The sequence below is a fragment of the Miscanthus floridulus genome, chromosome 10 (assembly GCF_019320115.1).
Source record: "Miscanthus floridulus cultivar M001 chromosome 10, ASM1932011v1, whole genome shotgun sequence".
NCBI lineage: Eukaryota > Viridiplantae > Streptophyta > Magnoliopsida > Poales > Poaceae > Miscanthus > Miscanthus floridulus.
This window is the reverse complement of record NC_089589.1, coordinates 134,478,963-134,497,413: the sequence shown is the minus strand read 5'-3', so window position 1 is coordinate 134,497,413 and position 18,451 is coordinate 134,478,963. Positions and strand designations below refer to the sequence as shown.

The 18,451-nt window shown below is 41.0% G+C and overlaps 1 protein-coding gene across 1 annotated transcript; it reads right to left on the bottom strand.

Annotated features, from left to right (window-relative positions):
- Positions 1–16,057: 16,057 nt before the first annotated feature.
- Positions 16,058–18,148, bottom strand: LOC136485773 (aspartyl protease family protein At5g10770-like). The gene is made up of 3 exons (XM_066482612.1): positions 17,949–18,148; positions 17,401–17,690; positions 16,058–17,311 (listed from the first exon to the last, which is right to left on the bottom strand). The coding sequence occupies exons 1-3, from the start codon at positions 18,139–18,141 to the stop codon at positions 16,277–16,279; spliced, it is 1,518 nt and encodes a 505-aa protein (XP_066338709.1). The 5' UTR covers positions 18,142–18,148; the 3' UTR covers positions 16,058–16,276.
- Between the last annotated feature and the right edge of the window lie 303 nt (positions 18,149–18,451).

Genomic DNA, 18,451 nt, shown 5'->3' with positions numbered 1-18,451 from the left:
TATTTATTGAAAACCAAAGATGGAGCGTTGAATTATTTTAAAGTCTGTAAAGCTGAGGTAGAAAAATCAACTTGAGAAGAAAATCAAGCGTTTGCGGTCCGATCGCGGGGGAGAATATTTCTCAAATGAATTTTCTGAATTTTGCGCGGTGCATGGAATTATTCATGAGAGGATGCCACCATACTCACCACAGTCCAATGGGATTGCAGAGAGAAAGAACCGCACTCTAACTAATTTGGTTAATGCCATGTTAGAGACTGCGGGACTATCTAAGGAATGGTGGGGTGAGGCTATATTGATAGCATGTCATGTCTTGAATAGAATGCCCACAAAAAACAAAGAAATTACACCATTCGAGGAATGGGAGAAGAAGAGATTAAATCTCTCTTACCTATGAACTTGGGGTTGTTTGGCAAAGGTGAATGTGCCAATAAACAAAAAGAGAAAGCTTGGAACTAAGACTGTTGATTGTGTCTTTCTTGGTTATACTATTCATAGCGTGGGTTATAGATTTTTAATCATAAACTCTAGTGTTCCTGAGATGGCTGCTGATACAATCATGGAATCTAGAGACGCTACATTTTTTTTAGAATGAGTTCCCCATGAAAAATGCACCTAGCACGACTGGTCATGAATTTATAATTCCCCATGAGCATGAAAATTTTACTCCGATAGAACAAACTGAGGAACCCTATATGCAAAATCCTGAGGAGGATGACATTATAGTCACAAGGGAAAGTAAGAGACAGAGGACTGCAAAATCTTTTGGTGATGACTATATTGTGTACCTTGTGGATGACACACCAACGACCATTGAAGAGGCATATTCCTCTCCTGATGCTGACTTATGGAAGGAAGCAGTACGGAGTGAGATGGATTATGTTATGTCTAATGGAACTTGGGAAATTATTGATCGTCCCTATGGGTGCAAGCCTATAGGGTGCAAATGGGTGTTCAAGAAAAAGCTTAGGCTTGATGGTACTATCCAGAGGTACAAGACAAGGCTTGTGGCCAAGGGTTATATCCAAAAGGAAGGTGAAGATTTCTTTGATACTTATTCACCGGTTGCCCGACTGACCCAATTCGAGTTTTGCTTTCCCTGGCAGCCTCTTATGGTCTCATCGTTCATCAAATGGACGTTAAGACGGCTTTCCTAAACAGAGAATTGGAGGAGGAGATCTATATGGATGAGCCGGATGGGTTTATAGCAAATGGTCAAGAAGGCAAGGTGTGTAAATTATTAAAGTCATTATATGGCCTAAAACAAGCACCTAAGCAGTGGCATGAGGAGTTCGATAGAACTTTAACATCTGCTGGCTTTGTTGTGAATGAAGCTGACAAATGTGTGTACTATCGGTATGGTGGGGGTGAAGGAGTTATTTTGTGCTTATATGTTGATGACATACTGTTCTTTGGATCCAGCCTCAAAGTGATCGAGGAGATGAAGGGCTTTTTAACTAATAATTTTGAGATGAAAGATTTGGGAGAGGCTGATGTTATTCTTAATATCAAGCTTCTGAGAGAAGGTGATGGTGGGGTAACTCTATTACAATCCCACTATGTGGAAAAGGTGCTGAGTCGCTTTGGGTTTAGTAACTGTGCACCTGCTCCTACACCTTATTACCCTAGTGTGCTATTGAAGAAAAATCGGAGAATAGCAAGGGATCAGTTGAGATATTCCCAGATCATTGGTTCGCTCATGTATCTTGCTAGTGCAGCAAGGCCTAACATCTCATTTGCTGTGTGCAAGCTGAGCCGGTTTGTGTCAAACCCGGGAGATGATCACTGGCATGCTCTTGAGAGAGTGACGCGCTATCTAAAAGGCACCATGAGCTACGATATTCATTATACAGGACATCCAAAGGTGTTGGAAGGCTATTGTGATGCCAACTGGATCTCTGATGCTGATGAGCTTTATGCCACAAGCGGATATGCATTTTCGCTTGGAGGTGGCGCTGTTTCTTAGAAGTCTTGCAAGCAGACCATCTTAACGAAGTCTACAATGGAAGCAGAACTCACAGCATTAGACACCGCTGGCTCTGAGGCCGAGTGGCTTCGTGATCTCCTTATGGATTTACCGATTGTTGAGAAACCTATACCGGCTATTTCTATGAACCGTGATAACCAGACTGTGATTACGAAGGCTAACAGTTCTAAGGATAACATAAAGTCCACAAGGCATGTTAAGAGACGACTGAAATCTGTCAGAAAATTGAGAAACTCTGGAGTAATAGCGTTGGACTATGTTTACACGTCTAACAATCTGGCAGATCAATTCACTAAGGGCCTGTCACGCAATATGATAGAAAGTGCATCGAGAGAGATGGGTTTGAGACCCACTTGAAATTTACTATAGTGGTAACCTGTTCTATGTGATCGGAGATCCCGTGAAGTAGAATGGTGAAACAACTAGTAGTAAATTGTGAGAAAAGATCCTTAGCAATACTCATCTCTGATGCACATCTTTCCTATCTGTAAGGAAGGTTGGTTTTACCTTAATGTGTTCCAAGTGGCTTGCTAAAGCAAAGATGTTGTCCTACAGAACATCTTTTGAGGAGCACACCTATATGAGTCAGGCTGCTGGTCATAGTCTATGAGATTTGGGTGATCTCTAAATACTCATGAAAGGCACTGGAGTATGATTTATATGCTTCAAATAGAGGGGATGCCTTTTTGCAGCCAAGTATCAGCTGAGGACTTTAGTGACATTCACCTCACACAAAACTATCAATTCAAGGCTTAGTCTATTGTTCAGTTGTGACTGAGTGAAACTATTGTTCTAGATGGATGTTCAACTTAACAGTCTCCATCGAAACACTGGTATATAAAAGAAATGTGGTTCTGAGACTACTTTGTTACAAACCCTAGAGTTTAGTGGGGATTGTTGGATATAATGTGGGCTTGGCCCATATAATATTTAATAAATCAAATAAAACTCTATGGTACGTAACATTAAGCGTTGTATGGTTTAATACCATATGTGATTTTGACTGAATGTTGACTCAGCTTATATGGTTGGAAATTATTCATCTAAATTGGGAAGCTGAGAAAAGGACAAAGGCGTGCCACGCGCACGCGCGCCACCGCTGCCGTCGGTTGGGCTGAGGCCGTGGCCGTGGCCGTGGCGAGGCAGGCGAGCGGGCGTGGCCAGTCTTTTGCCACTTAATCTACATAATCATGGGAGTTACTTCCTTTGATGGAGGAGGCGAACTGATTGCATCAGTTACCGTCCTTTCCGCTTCCGTTTCGCCGTCTCCTGAGATTCTCCGCTACCTCTCTCTCTTCCCATCGCAGCCATATGACCGCAGTCCTCCGTCAGTCCAGATCTACGTCTTCCGCAACCACTCCCGAGAGAACCACATATCAGTAGCCTTTTGGCTTCCCCGTCCCGTAACTCTGCGTGCACGAAGTAGCAGGAGAGCAGGTGCCTTCGAAACCCTCGTCCGCCTAAGAGCCCTGCACGGGGTGAGTGGCGATTAGGTTTTTGGGGAGCGATCCGCGACTGCTCGTCTACGGACATCCTCTTCCTGGTGGTGATCGCTCTTGGATCCTGTCTTCTTCCCGGTGATTGCCAGTGGAATATTAAGGCGTCTTCTTCCTGGTGATCCGTTCGTGGGACTGCACTGCGAACATCGTCCTGCATCGACTGTGGTCCGCGACTTCGAGCAACGCACTATGTTGACTAGTGCGAATGGAGCCTCCGATGCCCTTGGCATGGGACCCTCCGCTGGGTACAGTCTAATATCTGTGATTACTGTATTTTGTATTCTTACTATATCGATCTGTATGTCATTTCTGCATGATGTAGCATTCGTTTGAAATATACACATGCACATATATGCCGTCACGAACCTGCTGATGTTATATTTCTGAATTAAACTGATAATGAAAATGCCTAATTATCTAACAGTGCTTGCCGGAGTATGCAGCGATTGCATGGACGCGATAGAGTTCGGCTCGACAGACTCGGGTCACGACGGCCTCCGCCGAGACTTCGTTCGACACGATGTTCTGTTGTTGAGTCCGGCTCGACAGACTCCGGCGGCGCAACCTCCAGCACGATCTTAACGTCGTCCTCCGAGTCAAGAAGATGGAGCAAGCGCTTCCTGGCCTCTATGCGTGCAGCAAGCGGAGGCAAGGAAGGAAGCGTCACGATTTATTGGCTTATTGCCTGGCGTCCATGCGTGCAGCGAGCGGAGGCAAGGAAGGAAGTTGAGGCGAGCGAGCGAGCGGAGGCAAGGAAGGAAGCGGCACGAACTACTAGTTCGACGATGGCTGCCGCGGAGCCGATGGCAGCCGTCGAGCGCATCCGTCTGCTCCCGGATCCGTGCGTGCGAGCGAGCAAGGAAGGGGAAGCAAAGGGAACCGCGGCACGATTTACTCCTGTGAATGAATGCGCGCGTTAGGGAACGAAGAGTCAGGGGCATTCGCGTCCAAAACCAGCTTATCGTAGCCAAAGCGACTTCATTTGCGCAAACAGCGCCGCACCCTTAAACGACTTTATTTACCGATACGGAGGGAGTATGTCATTATTAGTAATATAGTTTTAATTAATTTGTTGGTATCATTAGTATATGAGTTGTTAAGAAAATATTTTTCATCATTGCTAAAATAGAATATATATATTTATCACTCAAGCATGCATGTGTAATTGATACGTATGATGTTATAATATGTATTTTTTACTTCAATAAAATTCTAATATATTAATGTTAAAAGAATTGAGTAACATAGAAACATATATATGCATTGTGGAAATTTAAATATTTATTTTAGTAGAAGATGATAACTTACATGTTGATTTGAGGGATGTTTTAGTCCTTTAAATAATGAAAAGTGTTAATTTAGATGCAGATTTAAGTGGTTATGATAGATTATCTACCATAATAGTAGGTGGGTAATGAGAATTATATTTGGGTTCACTTTAGATCATATTTTTAGTAGTGGGTAATTTAAATACAAATTCATGGGGTTCTTTAACTATTTCACACAATCACAGAGGTCAGTCATTATTCAAAAATAGAATAGATCCTAATGGCTATTATTATGAATGGTATTAGAGTCTACTAGTCTGATGTCCACACTTTTTTTGTGAGAAGAATTTTATCATATGTATTTAGTTAAAACATAAATTAAGTTATATAAGTTCTTGTTGCATCCCTTTCTATAATATCATAAATCAATATTTTATTTACATTCTTTCCTTTAATCCAGTTGTTGCAAATTTGTGACCACATGTTAATAAGGTAAACCTCTAATGCTTATTGTATCTTTTTGTTCAAAATTTTCTTATAATTTCTTTAAGAAAAGATGTTAGGTCCTATGTACATTCTTAATTATTACAATGATCTATATAGCCATTTTAGCTTGCATTGTGGTACTCAAGATGTTAAATTTGTTTTATCAAAATTTGTATTTATAATAGTATTTTTCTATGAATATAGAGCCTAAAATTGAATAAGGAATATTGATTTGACATAGTGTTGAAGTTAAGATGTATAAACTTACTTAAAATAACAACCTATGAATTTTATTGTCATGTCATATTAACATATTTAAAATAAATTGTCAGTATAATTGCTATGTGGTTTTGTTACGGGACTATTTTCCATGTTTGATAAGATATTAAAATAGATATTTCACTTTCTTTACATTATAGAACATAGAAAACATTGAAGTTTGTAATTTAGAAATTTATATAGCATGCTTTTATGGGTTGATATTTTTGATATATTGTATTTGCATATAGATATGAAAGATATTTTTAATTTTGTGTTTATAAAGACTGAGGTTGATAACTTTGATACAGACTAAAAGGTATAATTTTACATTTTATTTTATAATGACGTATATGGCTATTTTGAATGCATAGAGTTAGTAATTAGAAGGTTTGTTTTCCTTCCCTAAAAGCTAAGGTCTAGCTTAGTTACAAAATTTTCCTGCAAATCAAAAAAACTAATATATAATGATGATAAGACGTAGCAATGTATTTTTTATTCTTGATCTAAGCTCATGTGTATATGAGTATATCTTATTTGTTGAGGTTAGTAGATTGTATCGCATGTTTTATGAATTAATAGATTATCCTTCTATTTGACTTCTGATTTTTTATTAATAGATTATCTAACGTGCATGTGATGGGCATTGTTTACCTGATATTTTATTAATATACTAATTGATCAGATTTTGTAGTTTTAAAATACTCTATGAACGTGAGTAGGAGTTTTCCCTGCGTTGTTTTCTTGAAGAAATTTGTTCCGTACGCTGAAGTTGTGTAAACTTGGGTACAGGAAATTTTTTCCCATATGTTTTTGTTCTTGAAGAATTTTTTCTCGGATTAACAGATTAACCTTCTATTTGATTTTTGTTTTTTATTTATAGATTATGTAACATGGATGTGATGGGCAGTGTTTACCTGATATTTTATTAATATACTAACCGTATGAAAATTTTTATTTCTAGATTACAGAATTTTTTCCTCTCAAAAAAATATCAGTTTTTTTTTGAAGAAATTCTTTTCCATACATTGAAGCTGTGTACAGGAGATTTTTTCACGGCCGTTTTTTTTTTCTTGAAGAATTTCTTCCCCGTACGTCATAATGAGATTTTAGATTGTTTTTTTAACTATATATAATTGTCGAGGTGGATAATTTAAAAAAACAAAATAGATCTACTGTTAAGGGATAGAGAGTCTTTCAATTAATGGTCAGATGTTTCTGATTAATGTGAGAATTTGTAGCATTTATCTTTTTTTCCAGCACTTCTGGTGATGATTAACGTGGAGGCTCCGCTGGGGCCTCTAATTAATAATAGTAAGATTCGGTATTCGGCTGATTACACTCGAGCACCCGGCACCAAACAAACCGATATCCAGCGTCTAGGCAAACCAGTTAAGCTGGTTTTGAAGTAGGCTAAGCCGGTTTCAGTGAGTCTGTCGGGATTTTTGCTTCCCAAGGTGAAAGACCAGCCACCCTATGAATACAAGGGGGTGGCCGCTGCTTGACACTTCCAATCGAACCAAATACAATGCAATTCGTATTTTTTTGTCTTCAACCCTAGATTATTTTTCGAGTCTCCATTATTGTTCTCCTTTTGTCTTTATGGTGATTTGAGGCGTTCTAGGTTGCCTGCCGACCCTTGCACACACCTGTTTGCGCTGAGTCGACAGGATCCTTCCTGGGTGACGTTTGTAGGTTTCGAGGGGTTTCCCCTCTAGAACTGGTTAAGCCAATTTGGGAGATGAACTAGGCCGGTTTTCCTAGCTGCACCTCTGGCAACGTTCTTCGGTTACACGTGCATGTTGGTGCGTTAAGTTTGGCGTCAACAATACCTTAATATTTTTCCCTAAGTGGACGTGAGAGAAGAGCTAGCTATTCACGATGAGCTAGTATCCTGCACCCTTCTTAATTTTAGAGGACCAACGCTACATCTACCCAATCATCTTTTTTTTTGAGGTCTACATTAACTTTGAACAATGTGTAAAACCTAAATCATTGGAATCTTTTATTTGACTCCTATTGAGAACTTGAGATGGATACAATACAAATATGCCTTTGCGTTACTAGTAAGCTCTTATTGTTGGAGGTGTCTTAAGAACAATAGCTGCCATCAATGCCGACTGATTACTGGGTTGTTGAATGTAAATGTAAAAGAACTCGAAAATGATTGTAAAATGTAAACGTGTTTCAAGCCCAAAGAGAACCTTTATCATCTTTGCCTTTTCCTTTATCTTTTTCTCTTTAGTTTATATACTTTGGTCATACTGAGTGCTTTTATGCCTACTGGATAATACTTTTTTCAAGAAGCACGGAACCTTGTCCTCTTTTTAAAGGTTAATTGCCTATGCTCATGCTGACCTGGCCCACACAAAATTCGGGTCTTTAAACACAGTATAGGTTCCATCAACTTTGGACCAATACTAATCTTCCTTCTTTTCAAACTAAATATGCTTGCTCGCATATACATGCATTCATGTTTACATCGACAGACATATGCTTAATCGCAACACATGAGCCTTTTAAAACAGGACAGGTTCCATCAACTTTGGACCAATACCTATCTTCCTTCTTTGGGAACCCTTTATGTAATATATGCATAGACATCTTCTTGCCTGCATAATTGGGACGAAGATTGAACTAGACTCATTGACTCTCAATAGAGGCATCCAGTGAAGCCACAATGTTAATTGTCATGAGTTACGGTAAGCAAAAAGATAAATCCTATTAATTCTCAAAATAATAAGAAACGTATGTTTGAGAAAATATTTATATTGGGGAAAGAATAAAGCAACTAGCCATCTTTAAAAGTTTTACTTTATATCCTTGTTATTTACTATATATCTTAGTAACTAGAGATTAGTAAATTTTGGAATTTAAGGTTATGATATTTTAAATTTTAAAAATATAATTTAAGTTTTTAAAGCATATAGATAAGATAACTACTGATTTACCTTCGCTAAGAGCCCACCTTTTTTAAAGTCCAATGAGCAGGACTTTTCTCCTTTCATTTCTTGCTTGATGATGAGGCATCCGGTCTAGGAGAAGTAGACGTGGCTGACTGTGCTGGCTTGGGTTTCCACACCATTTTGTTTGTCCTTGGTTGTGTGGTGGTGGATTTCGGAGCTTCTTGTCTTGTTTTCCACACCTTTTTGTTTTTCTTAGGTGGTGGGGAAATGGTCTTTGGGGTGTCTTCTTTTGGGACTTGTTTGTCCTCCTTTTGCTCTTGCCTCTTCTTCATTTCTTTGTTCTTATTTTTGTTGTTGAGGCCGTCCACCATTTGAGGTTGAATCTCAACTTCTCTTATGCCTTATGGATTCGGCCCATACTTGATTCTGATCATGGAGCATTGCTCATGTCTGGGCCAAAAGTCGAACTTCTCCTCTTTACCATTGATGTTGAAGCGGATTTCTCCAGCTCCAACATTAATCTCACTAGTGGAGAAATGAGATCTAGTCCCGGTTGGGAACTAGCTCTACTCCCGGTTTCCCAACCGGGACAAGCAATCCGGGACTAAAGGTGTTGTTCTTTAGTCCCGGTTTACCACAACCGGGACTAAAGATCCTCCTAGCTTTAAAAAAAATAATGCCTCCCACCGCTGCGTCCCGTGAGATTTGAACCCAAGACCTCATGCACTGCCTCGCGCGTAGCTTACCACCCCACCTACACAACACATCTAACAATAGATGTGATGCTTTCCTTTTGAACTAACACATCGGGGGACCTTTAGTCCCGGTTGGTGTTACCAACCGGGACTAAAGGGTCTTTTAGTCCGGGTTGGTGTTACCAACCGGGACTAAAAGGTCACCCTTTAGTCTCGGTTGGTGTTACCAACCGGGACTAAAGGTTGGAGGACTTTTAGTCCCGGTTGGTGGCTCCAACCGGGAGTAATGGTCCACCTTTAGTCCCGGTTGGTGTTTTCAACCGGGACTAAAGGTCCCCTGCCACTGTGCCGAGCGCAGTAGCCGTTGGGCAGGGACCTTTAGTCCCGGTTGAAGACACCAACCGGGACTAAAGGTCTCTCTAGTCCCGGGCGTAAAAAATGCCGGGACTAGAGCCCATTTTGGTCTCGGATGAAAGGTCTGTTCTCTACTAGTGTCTGCGCTCCCACAGTGCTCAAGAAAGGTCACCCAAGGATGAGAGGCGATTCTTTCGTGGTTTCCATGTCGAGCACCACGAAGTCCACAGGGACAAAGTAACCCCGGATTTTCACCGGAATATCTTCGGCAATCCCTTCCAGATTGTGGACCGAAGAATCGGCTAGCTCGAACTGCATTGGCATTAGCGCGAGGTGTGTGAAGTTTAGCTTATCAAAGATGACCTTGGGCATGCTGACGCTGGCCCCAAGGTCACACAAGGCCTGGTCGAACTGTTGGGTCCCAATTGAGCATGTGATTGTGGGGCATACCGAGGGCTTTATGCCTACAGGATAATACTTTTTCAAGAAGCACGGAACCTTGTCCTGTTTTTAAAGGCTAATTGACTATGCTCAAAGCTGACATGTCCCACATAAAATTCGATCAAGCCGTTAAAAACAGGATAGGTTCCATCAGCTTTGGACCAATACTAATCTTCCTACTTTTCAAACTAAATATGCTTGCTCGCATAGACATGCATGTTTGCATATATAGACAGACATATGCTTGCTTGCAACACTTGAGCCTTTTAAAACAGGACCGGTTACATCAACTTTGGACCAATACCTATCTTCCTTCTTTGGAAACCCTCGGAGATGAAGATTGACATCTTTCTTTGACATCTTCTTGCCTGCATAATTGAGATGAAAATTGAACTAGGCTCATTGACTCTTATTATTACTAATTAGAGGCCTCCAGTGAAGCCACAACGCCAATCATCATGAGTTACGCTAAGAAAAAAAGATAAATCCTATACATTCTCAAAATAATAAGAAACATATGACCTTTAATATGTAGACTCTAATCATCATCACAAATAACAGCCACTGGATTTATTCTAACTTCGAAACAACTACACACCTTTGCTATTATGAAAAATATATAAAGTAACCCCTAAATCTATTTATAAATTACCAACTTCTATCATTATAAAGCATAATTAGATTAGCCTCGTAAATTTATATCCAAATTACCCAACTATGTCAATATGAAAGATAATGCAATGTAATCACTAAATATTGTTTTTAAATTATCCACATCTGCAATTACCATCTCTACCATTATAATGCAATGTAGTATAAGTTAAGTCCTTTAATTTGTATCTAAATTACCCATATATAATATATATTTTTAAATTGCCTAGCTCTGTCAATGTTAAAACCAAAATAAATATCAATGCTTTATGTCATCGTGTAACCAAGTATAGATAAAAAAAATTCCCTTCATAAAGTACATACCAATGACCACAAAAAAAAATTAAATTATGTTAAAACTCTATGAAAATAAATTTAGTAAGTTGTTATTTTAGATAAGTCATAAATTTTGAGTAAATTATTAGGGTATAATTAATTGTAACCTTTCTATTTCTTTATAAAATAGTACTACTACACACATAATTCTTTGATATAGGAAATTCAATATGATTTGAACTTAATATGTGGACACAAAAATGGCAACAACTAATAAGATCAAAAGTTAAAATCTAAAATATTATATTCGTGATTAGACAAAAAGGATGGAACAAGAACTGATACAACCTAAGCTAAGGTTTCAACTAGATACATATTAAAGATATAGAGGTGCAATGCTAGGATGAAAACACATATAAAGTTTTGCTTAAAAAACACATATAAAGTAAATGGTAATATATCATAACATGATAGAGATTATAGAGCATATTAATGGATATTGTGTTAGGAAATGAATACAAAGATTAAAGATTATTAATTTTGATTAGTTATATTTATTGTTAGGGGAGATGGAGGCTAAGACAGGATTTGTGGGAGGAGGTGAGGGTTTGGCGGAGAGGAGGAGGTGGGGTGGGCGAGGGGGGGGCACTTATAAACTTCGCAATTTCATTTATTAGAACCAGAGGCGCCTTCAAAGCTAGCTGCCTCTACAAATTTAGATTTAGAAGCGGCTGGAGGTACCTTTCGCCTCTGAAAATTCAATGATTTCCATATAATTATAGAGGCGTCTTCAGAGGCGGCTCCTTTGTCAGGCACTATAGAGGCGGCACAATCGGGAGTCGTCTATGACCCCAAAAAATCAATTTTGTAGAAGTGTCTTGAGGTCTCAGATTGAGTGTGGGTTTATAAGGATGTTGCCAGGACCGCAGCTTGGCATGTTCCAGCACAACCTCAGCTTGACTGATAAGTTGTGATTGACACGGGTGTGAGTATTAGGGGTGGGTGGGGAGTAAGTGTTGGACACTAGTAGGGAACAGACCTTCGGCTCAGCACATTATTCCTAACTAGAGTTGGGCCTGAGACTAATGTGAGCATTGGTCCCGGGTCTAAGTTTCATTGGCGGCGGATGACTTTTAGTCCCGATTGGTGTTAACAACCCAGACTAAAAATCCTTGAGGCAATGTAGATCCTTTGGTCCCAGTTGGTTTTACCAACCCGGACTAAAAAGGCCTTGAGGCATTAATCTTGGTTGGTAACACCAATCGAGACTAATATAGACCCTTTAGTTCTGGTTGGTGTTATCCATGCGGGTTAGTTCAAAAGAAAAGCAAGTTCTTTGTAAGTGTGGTGGAAGCTACCCGCGAGACAATGCATGAGGTCTTGAGTTAAGGTTGCACAATGTTGGGGTGGCTTGTGCATATTATTATTTTTAGTTCGTAGACCGGCCCTTTAGTCTCAGTAGGCAACCGGGACTAACACCTATAGTCCTGGATCCCTAACCGGAACTGGATCCCTTTCCCAACCGGATCTCTAAAGCCAATTTTTCTACTAGTGGGAGTATCTTGTAACCTCTATTCGTGTTAACGTAGTACCCTAATCTTCTGTATTCTTTCCATGTAAATAGAATTGTAGCTTGCCAGTCAGCAAGGATGTTATCTTGGCGGGTTGTTCTTAGTTCCATGTAACATATAGCAGTGACCCCATGCATGAAATGGCAAGACGTGCCGCCCATTCTTTTTTTTTGATCGGGTATAATTTGGACGCTCACAACCCAAACACTCTAGACTCACACCACACGCGTGCGCGTCCGTACACACGCAAATAAAAGATTGGGAGGCCATGTCACCTCCGGTGCGCAGGAAACGTGCAGAACCACCAAACGCGCACGCGTGCGTGTACCTTAAAATTTCTGAAAAAAATCCAGAGAAAGGTGTCCCACTGGACACCACTGCAGGCCCATTCGTGTTCCGCCCATTCTTAGAAATACTATAGGCTATTCTGAGTGGCTGTTCCGGGTAACATAATTATAGAGAGAGATAGTAGTTTTATTCAGATGAAACTATTTTTATATTGTTTAGAAGACTATGAAACATATTGAAAGTGGGGTCTATTCGCTTGAACTTATCAGCCGGCTTATCAGTTAGAATTTACAGTATTTTTTTCTCACAACAAGACAGCTTCAGCCGACTTTAATACCAGCCGAACAAGTATTGGGAGTTACAAGGTTCCATTAATACCAGCCGGCTTATCAACTATTTTTATATTGTTTAGAAGACTATGAAACATATTTAAACAAGTATTGGGAGTTACAAGGCTCCATTAATTTTATCTGACTGCATCAGATCCCATGCATTACAATTAAATGCTATGGCTAAGCTATAAAACTGTGAAATGAAATTGTGCATGTTTTGGAGGTATTGATCAACCTAAATATATTTAGATGACGTGACACTCTTGGAAACTGCGAAACCAAACTTCCCACTAGGAACTAATAGCCTTAGGCTAGCAACAGTTTCATCGAGTGGATGGCGTTGATAATTGATATCAACGTCTGATCACAATACTAAAATATCTGTTAGATTATTTCTGAAATTATCATTCTATCACTACCGGAAACCGGCGATTTTCCGAGTGCCGGAGGCTTTGCCGAGTGTATTTTATCGGGCACTCGGCAAAGACCGTGTTTGCCGAGTGCCAGAAAAATACACTCGGCAAACAAAAACACACGGCAAAATACGTCTTTGCCGAGTGCTATTTTTTGGCACACGGCAAAATACGTCTTTGCCGAGTGTTTTTTTCTGGCACTCGGCAAAGAGGCTTTTTGCCGTGTGCATTTTTTTTGCCCTCGGCAAATCAGTTTTTCGAAGCAATTTTTGAGGCCCTAAATGAATTCAAATGAAAAACTTTTCAACTACAAAGTTGTATAACTTCTCAAGATCTACAAAGTTTATTTTGGTCATTTCTTCATTTGACAAAGCGACAATAACGTTGTTCATAAAATCTACATCTCTCATATTAGTTTCATGAAAGTAGAAGACATATATATATAAGATTTGTGAACAATGTTACTACCACTATGTCGGATGAACAAATGACCAAAATAAACTTTGTAGATCTTGATAAGTTATGAAATTTTATAGTTGGCAACATTTTGATTTGAAATCATCTTGTCTTGCAAAAACGACGTTTGAATTTGAAAATTTTAAAATTTGAATTTTTCAAAAGACCTCGGATGGAAAAACTTCCTAAATGAAAATTATAGATCTGCAAAAGTTATGAAACTATGTAGTTGACAACTTTTTGATTTGAAATCATCTTATCATGCAAAACTACGTTTGAATCTCTCAAATTTAAAATTCAAATTTTTCAAAAGACCTCGGATGGAAAAACTTCCTAAATAAAAATTATAGATCTGCAAAAGTTATGAAACTATGTAGTTGACAACTTTTTGATTTGAAATCATCTTATCATGCAAAACTACGTTTGAATCTCTCAAATTTAAAATTTAAATTTTTCAAACGACCTCGGATGGAAAAACTTACTAAATGAAAATTGTAGATCTCAAAAAGTTATGAAACTTTGTAGTTGACCATTTTTTGATTTGAATTCATTTAGGGCCTCAAACAAGCAATTTACTCTCAGTTTGCCGAGTGCCTTTTTTCTGGCACTCGGCAAAGCCGTATTTTGCTGAGTGCCTATGTTTTGGCACACGGCAAAATACGTCTTTGCCGAGTGTTTCTTTCTGGCACTCGGCAAAGAGGCTTTTTGCCGTGTGCCTTTTTTTTTGGCCCTCGGCAAATCAGTTTTTCAAAGCAATTTTTGAGGTCCTAAATGAATTCAAATGAAAAACTTTTCAACTACAAAGTTGTATAACTTCTCACGATCTACAAAGTTTATTTTGGTTATTTCTTCATTTGACAAAACGACAATAACGTTGTTCATAAAATCTACATATCTTATATTAGTTTCATGAAAGTAGAAGAGAGATATATATGATTTGTGAACAATGTTACTACCACTATGTCGGATGAACAAATGACCAAAATAAACTTTGTAGATCCTGAGAAGTTATGAAATTTTGTAGTTGGCAACATTTTGTCATGCAAAAACAACGTTTGAATTTGAAAATTTTAAAATTTGAATTTTTCAAAAGACCTCGGATGGAAAAACTTCCTAAATAAAAATTGTAGATCTCCAAAAGTTATGAAACATTGTAGTTGGCAACTTTTTGATTTGAAAATATCTTGTCATGCAAAACTGCGTTTGAATTTCAAAATTTTAAAATTCAAATTTTATAAACGACCTCGGATGGAAAAACAACCAAAATAAACTCTGTAGACCTCGAAAAGTTACGAAACATTGTAGTTGGTAACTTTTTGATTTGAAAACATCTTGTCATGCAAAACTGCGTTTGAATTTCTAAATTTTAAAATTCAAATTTTGTAAACGACCTCGGATGGAAAAACTTCCTATACTAAAAGTGTAGATCTCGAAAAGTTTTGAAACTTTGTAGTTCACAACTTTTTTATTTGAATTCGTTTAGGGCCTCAAACAAACAATTTACACTCGGTTTAGTATAATATATTGTGAACTAAAACGGAATCCAGACACAAGTGACAGTGTGGTGTAGTGGTAGAGGAGGTTTGTGCGTAGCAGGAGGTCTCGGGTTCGAATCCCGTCGGCCGCGTAGCCTTGAAATTTACACGAAAAAAGCCGGAGATGGATGGGCGCTGACCGGTGGGGGCCTCCATCAATTAAAAAAAATTTCCATGTTTTCGGGTTTTTTTTCGGTTCCAACTTTGCCGCGTAGCCTTGAAATTTACGCGAAAAAAGCCGGAGATGGATGGGCGCTGACCGGTGGGGGCCTCCATCAATTAAAAAAAATTTCCCATTTTTTTCGGGTAAAAATTCCCATTTTTTTCGGGTTTTTTTTCGGTTCCAACTTTGCCGAGTGTCCGGCACTCGGCAAAGCCTTTGCCGAGTGCCGAACAAAAAATACTCGGCAAAGACGTCTTTGCCGAGTCATTTTTTACCGAGTGTGATTCGCCGAGTGTTACACTCGGCGAACAATTCGTCGAGTGTTTTATGCCTTTTGCCGAGTGTTTGGGGCACTCGGCAAACTCAAGGAGTCCGGTAGTGTATTGTCCCTTTAGCATTTGCGACATGGATGGACATAGCACGACAAATATTTGGTCAGTTTTGATGCATGGTCACAGAAAAAAGCATTCAAACAAGCAGATCCAACCTTTATTTATTTGAAGAAAAATACACCGAAGCGTATACAAATTGTATAATACAATACAATCCATAAAGCTTCATTTCACACCGAAGCGTATAGATTAGCACACACATTCACACAACAAAGTAATTTTCTGGCTTATTTAGGTCTCGGTATATATCATGCCAAAATAGCGGTAGGTAGGCAGCAGGTAGCCAGGTGGGTTAAGTTGAGCGCTCAGCATGCACCACGGCGGAACCCAACAGTGCCGCCGGCGACATTATACAGCACCTCGATGGTCTGCAGCTGAACGAAGCCGATGATCCCGGTGGCGCTGTCGTCGCCGGTGGAGGCGAAGGCGAGGCAGTTGCCGAACAGGACACCCGACGGGTCGAGCTCCACGCCGGCGGTACGGTCGAACACGAGGCTGATGGTTGGAAGCATGATGCTGCTGACGCCGGTGAAGTCGTAGCAGGTGTCGAGCTGGCCGTTGGGCGGGGCCGGGCGGTACATCCTCATCCTGTCCCTGAACGCGGCGCGCAGCGCCTGGTAGGCCGTGGGCGGGAGGCGCGTGATGACGGTGCGGGAGTCGATGGCCGCGCCGGCGGCGAACACCGCGGGCGGCACGTTGAGGCGCTGCCCGGCGACGTGGATGGCCACGAGGCGCACCTGGTACAGCATCGGGGTCTTGAGCAATGGCGTCACCGCGTACCTGAAGGAGGCCATCCAGGGCACGCCCAAGACGAAGAAGCCCTGGTGGCTCGTCGTCGGCGGGAAGCAGTAGGAGAACTTGGAGAAGACCTGGCCGTACTCCGTTGTGGTCTGGGACACGAGCGACTGCTTGCCGCGGCCGAGCGCCATGATTCCGGCGGTCTTGCTGCTGCTGAAGCTGCCCCGCGCGGCGTGGCTGCACCCGAACTCGAACATTGGGACCTGAGACGTGGGGGTCAGGCTCAGCACGTCGGAGATGAGCGTGCCCGACGTCGTCGAGCCGTCGGGGTACAGGACGCGGTACTGGCACTGGTTGTTGCTGGTGCAGCCGTTCGCGTAGGGCCCGAGCTGCCGGCAGGCGGTGGAGCTGCACGAGAAGGGCGCCGACGATCCCGACCTGGAGGGGTCGTACAGGACGTCCGTCTGCGGATAACACTGCGACGGGGGGCAGGGGGCGCACTGCACCCACGCCACGTCGCTCGCCGTGTCCAGCAGCATCAGCTGGCTCACACCGGGCAGGCGTCCTCCGGTCGCCGCCGGATCAGCAGCAGCGGCACTCACCTAAAAAAAAAGAGATTAATTGTAAGGAAGCTATACTAGGGCGATCGAGGCATACGGTGGTGGACAGGAGAGTTGATCATTTTAGGCACCTTTGCCATGCCGGCGGTTCCTCCTCCACCGCCTACGCCAAATAGTGCGGCGCCGCCTCCAGAATTGTGGACGACCGTCGATTTACTATTTGAAACGGGCACATCTTCCTGAGAAACATTGCCGGAGAGCTTCCTTTGGATGTAGCCGGCGCGGTGTTGATCCCATCGCAGCATGTCGTCGACCATGGACGACGCAATGTGGTCCGCCCCCTCCTCCCACGACGGCGAGCATGGGCCATGAGGATTACTCAGCGGCGTCCAGCTGCTGGTATAGTTGACGGATGGATGGACTGCATGCATGCATTCATTCCAAGGTATTTGTCAGTTAGTTAATCATCCTACGGTAGGAATAGGAAGGAAAAAATCAGTAATAATTTTTATATTATGTACCCAACAAAAAGATCAATATGCAAATCCAGAACGGCGGCAAATAAATAAATAACCAAGCATTGATAAAACTAAATCATTGTGTACACTACTGTAATGCATGCATGCAGTAACTGAAGCATATATACAAGTAGGCTACAAGAACGGCGGTAATACCGTACCCCTGTGCCCTTTGCAAACGGCGTCTGGCTTAAGCGAGCTAGTCTCCACGACAATGTAGTTGAGCTCATCTGCTCCTGCATGTGCAACGAGAGATGTGGCGATACACAAGAACAACAGCCTTACAGCGGAGACCATTGCTAGTGACTTGTATTGTACTGCCACACAACCGCGTTGAACCAATGCTTTCATCATGCAGCAAACTCCCTACATCTATATATATAGACGACGACCATGCCCGCACATCATACTCCTAAAACATTATTGCATAAAATGATGCATGTGCTTCAAAAAAAAAAAAATACAACCACCATGACGACGTGTAAAGATCAACAAAATAATGCTCCTATATCGAAAAGAAAAAGACACCCCGCGCGCGTCCTTTGTCCAGGCATATATGAGCGACGACAAGGGCGTTTCAATTATTGTAACAGATTCAATTATTTTTTAGGAGGGAAAAGGGACATTTGCCTCTCAAGCAGGTTTAATGGTAACCATGGATCCA